The sequence below is a fragment of the Pundamilia nyererei genome, unplaced genomic scaffold (genome assembly GCF_000239375.1).
Source record: "Pundamilia nyererei isolate P.nyererei 1_Seehausen unplaced genomic scaffold, PunNye1.0 scaffold00149, whole genome shotgun sequence".
Classification (NCBI taxonomy): domain Eukaryota; kingdom Metazoa; phylum Chordata; class Actinopteri; order Cichliformes; family Cichlidae; genus Pundamilia; species Pundamilia nyererei.
Window position 1 is genome coordinate 591621 of NW_005187550.1, and position 4022 is coordinate 595642.

Below are 4022 nucleotides of genomic sequence, written 5' to 3' on the forward strand. Positions count from 1 at the left end.
ATTAGGCAGAAGAGGGCAAAACGCCATTTGTGAACGTATATGCGGTGACAAATGAAATGTGTATTTGACTAGGCTTTGTGAAATGCAGTGTGATGATGATGGATGCACTCTGCCTCTAGTCTACAGATGAATAAAGACTGCTGGCACAGAGGCAAGCATCTGCGGGCATACCTCTCAAACCGTGACCTTATTCATGCATGCACTGAATCTCATTGTGACATCGCCTCCAAACCCACACCTCCTCCTTTCTGTCTATCTGCCATGCTGGCTCCATAGCTTGTGCAACCATGTGCTATCCCTTTAGATGAAAAATTAATTACAATTCATTCATATCAAAGGGAAGCAGGTCCCTAGTGCTGACACTGATTGGACAATTGTGTCTGTATCCTACTTCCGAGGACAACCCATTTAAATATAGAAGACAGCCTGATCCTTTTTATCTTGGGGGTATGAATGAGTTTATTATTTAGACTACAAGGGTGGTGCTTGTGGCTGTCTGATAATTTACTGAATTTTATTAAACAAATTATACGTCAGGCAGCTCAGATCACAGCAGATAATGGCTTTATCTTTTATTGAAAAGACTGTCAACAAGTATATCCATCACCGATCCCGGTCAAATTGTCTCAAATGGAGACAACAAATCATTTTCGCGTATTTTTTCTTTTCTTTTTTTATTATCAGCTTCGCTGTCTCAGCTGAGAGTAACAAAGCAATTGGTTTATTAGACACTTACTTCTCACACTAATTTCCTGCACGAATGCATGAGAGTGATAGCATTCCCAAAGCAGTGAATACACAATGCTCATTTAGTGAAATGTTAGACGGGCATGTGCTTGCTGCTGTCATTTAGAGTTTTATGTTTCATAATGTAATTTCATCTTTTCCCCCACAATACCTCAGACACTGTGAGAGGATTCCCAAGTGATTAGATCAGTCATAACAGACAGTAAATTAGGCAATTCGTGGTTTTTAATTAACGGTGAATTACACAGCCTTCAGCTACACGCCTGCAACAGATGAGAGGCTGATGGTTGTAATGATATCAAAACTGCAATATTGGCATAGACATGCCAGAGACACTTTATTTTAAAAAACTAATCTAATCACATCTAAATTATCTTTTCAAAACTGATGTAATCGCATTCAGGATTCATTACACTTTTAGCCATTGCAATCTAAACAGCCATCTAAAGCCCTCAAACCTTCTCTGCCATTTCTAGTCAGTTTTAACATGAGGTGATCAAAAGCGATTCCTCCAGCATGGCTCTTCCCTAAGGGTCCCCCATGCATCTGACAGCACCACAGTCATGGTAGACTCGTTTAATGTGGGCATGGCAGCTTTATGGATGCCATTAATTCCACAGGCTCCCCCCCTTCTCACTTCACAGTTATTGATTGTAGTGCACTTAACACACACACACATACACTACTATGGCCAGCCAAGCGCATAGCCATGTCTTTACAGTGTTGAACAGCATTTTAAGTGAAGCCAACAGGATTTAATAAGGCATACAGAGCTCCTTCTGCAGCCACACATGCTGGCCTTACGCCCCTTCAGGAAAGAAAAAAACAGTTATCTGTATTGATTGAGCAAAATACAGTGTTTAAGTCTCACACTACTTTATGGCAGTGATTGTGAGACTTTTAGCTGATACAGTGTGAAAGAACTAGCAGCCTTGTTTGGTGGTTTGTACATGTGTAAACTGTGACCGTGATGATTAATTCAGTGCCATGATGTGACTGATTTTTGCTTGCTGCATTTTTTTTTTTTAGAAGTAAAGACATCACTGCCCTCTGCTGACAAACCAAGTCTACTACCAAACCCTTACAGCATCACAGTGGTACAGCCAAAGGTTTGGTTATTAAGCATCACTGCAAAGTTTGAATGGCTGGCAATACATTTTACTTTTTGACCTAAAATACAGTAACCAGTCAATCAGTATCCTTGACAATGGCAGTTTAGTGAAATTCTATTCTTTTAGTGAAACTGACCAATGCTCGCAAATCATTTTAAAACAATCTGAGTAATTTCAGACTTCCAGAGTTGACTTAGGTGATCAAACGTGTGATTTAATTCAAAAAGGTAAGCTTAATTTTCTTTATCAGAAAAAACTAGAAAAAATTCTTGCCTTCATCAATGGCCAAATTATCATCTTTATGGATTTTTCAAATGGCTTTGAACAACCTGTGAACAATTTCTCTGTAATGTTATCTGCTGCACTATGTATTAACATTTTTTTAGACAACTGTATTGTGCAAGGGTTTGTCTGCTTAAGGCAACAGATGTTGGTAATGTGGTGTGACACAAATAAAAATGTAACTAAACTTGGTTTCTTCTAAAAAATTAAAAAAAGCATTACTGCCATATTCATATATTCACAACGCCTTTTCACCAGAATCCACTTGCGCTTGTGATCCAATAAATGGATGTGACATACACTAGAGTGTATGCCCGTTTCCTAAAGCCTTTTCATCGAGTTTGTTGCAGTTTTATGGTTGAATGAACAAAAAAAAAAAACAATCCCAGTGTACATTCTCAGTATTTATTTCCTGAATCCCCTGAAAATGGCACCTTAATTATGAAACATCATGCTCAATGATGAACTATAGTGACCTTTATGTGACAAAACTACTGCAAACATAGCTTTTAGAAACAAAACTCAAGACTAGGAAAAAAAATATAGAGAAGAGATTGTACAATTGCAAGCATCATCTTTTACTTTGGTACTTAGCTGCTATGTATTATATGCCTCACATGAGCTAGCTGCTAAACATCAGATACAGTTCAGTATCTGATCATATTGGCACAATAAAAAAAAATCTTTTAAAATATATATATAGCTCTTCAAAATCCAATGTAAACTCTTAGAAATCTATTTTGTAAATCCATGTACTGTCATATCCGGCCAATATAGTACAAACAAAAAAAATATATAAAACATGTTTTGCATAGAAAGGCAACAATATGTATGAGCTTTTCAAAGCTAGGTACATTTTGCATTGAAAGCATTGACATGGCATGCAAGTATGCAGTGTGTGTATAGTGCATACAGATGACTCAGAAAGATTATATTTGAAGAAGCATCTGTAAAGAAGTCGACAGAACGTCTCCCTTTTTCAGTCACTGCCCCCGCAGAGCTTGAGTAGGAGTTTCTTGTAGTCTCCTGATGTGTCTCCCTGTTCAACACAGGCCAAGAAAATTAAACATCGGTCTCTTAAAAACAGATTTTAGTGGATACAGTGCTTTTGTATCATAGTGGATACTTACAGAGATCGCAGTGTACAGAGACTTGCCGTAATTTTTCAAATACTCCTGGCGAATGTCCAGCATGTCAACCTCGGAACGGGAGACCATGATCCGGATCAGAGTTTTGTCTTTTGTCCCAGCTCCCTGCACACAAGAAATAACACGCACAAAAAAATGAATATGATGCTCCATCTATTTAGTAACGCATAGAAAGGGAACAGGCTGTCTCACCTTCATGGCCTTGTAGAGTCTTTCAGCAAAATATGCAGGTGTATTTTTAATGCACTTCACTAAAACAGAGAAAACCAAGTCATTACCAAGACAACAACAATATATTATTAACTGTACAAAAGCAGTTTATTTCTCTAAAACACCACAAAATGACATCTGTGAAATGGAAACAAAACAACAACAAAAAAAACTTCTTAAAAAGTATCTGAATGTTATTGTGTTATGTTATTTAAATCTTATTAAACCGGACTTCCTGATGTATCCACAACAATAACAGCAAGGTGAAACAAATTAAGTAACATAAAACAAAAACAAAAAAAACACCCCAACAGAAAACACAACACCATCAACGTCAGGCTCGAATCTACTGTGAAATAGTAAAAGTGACATTAAATATTCACATGATATTTACTCCACCACCACCTGAGCATCGACATAAAGCAATAAAGCTGAAAAATTCTTCTAAGCCCTAAAGGTGATGTTAGGTTTTGTATTGTTGATTGTCATTTATGCTTAGAAATATCTACTTATATATGCTTAG

The 4022-nt window shown here is 37.2% G+C and overlaps 1 protein-coding gene across 2 annotated transcripts in view; it reads right to left on the bottom strand.

Moving 5' to 3' along the window:
• Positions 1-2532: 2532 nt before the first annotated feature.
• anxa11a (annexin A11a) overlaps positions 2533-4022 on the bottom strand; it is an 11737-nt gene continuing 10247 nt past the window's right edge. For both annotated transcript variants that reach the window (XM_005744758.2, XM_005744759.2), the window contains exons 13-15: positions 3482-3540; positions 3272-3394; positions 2533-3180 (exon numbers count right to left, since the gene is read on the bottom strand). In XM_005744758.2, coding sequence (XP_005744815.1) covers positions 3121-3180; positions 3272-3394; positions 3482-3540 — 242 coding nt within the window. In that variant the 3' untranslated portion in view covers positions 2533-3120. The remainder of the gene's footprint in view (positions 3181-3271; positions 3395-3481; positions 3541-4022) is intronic.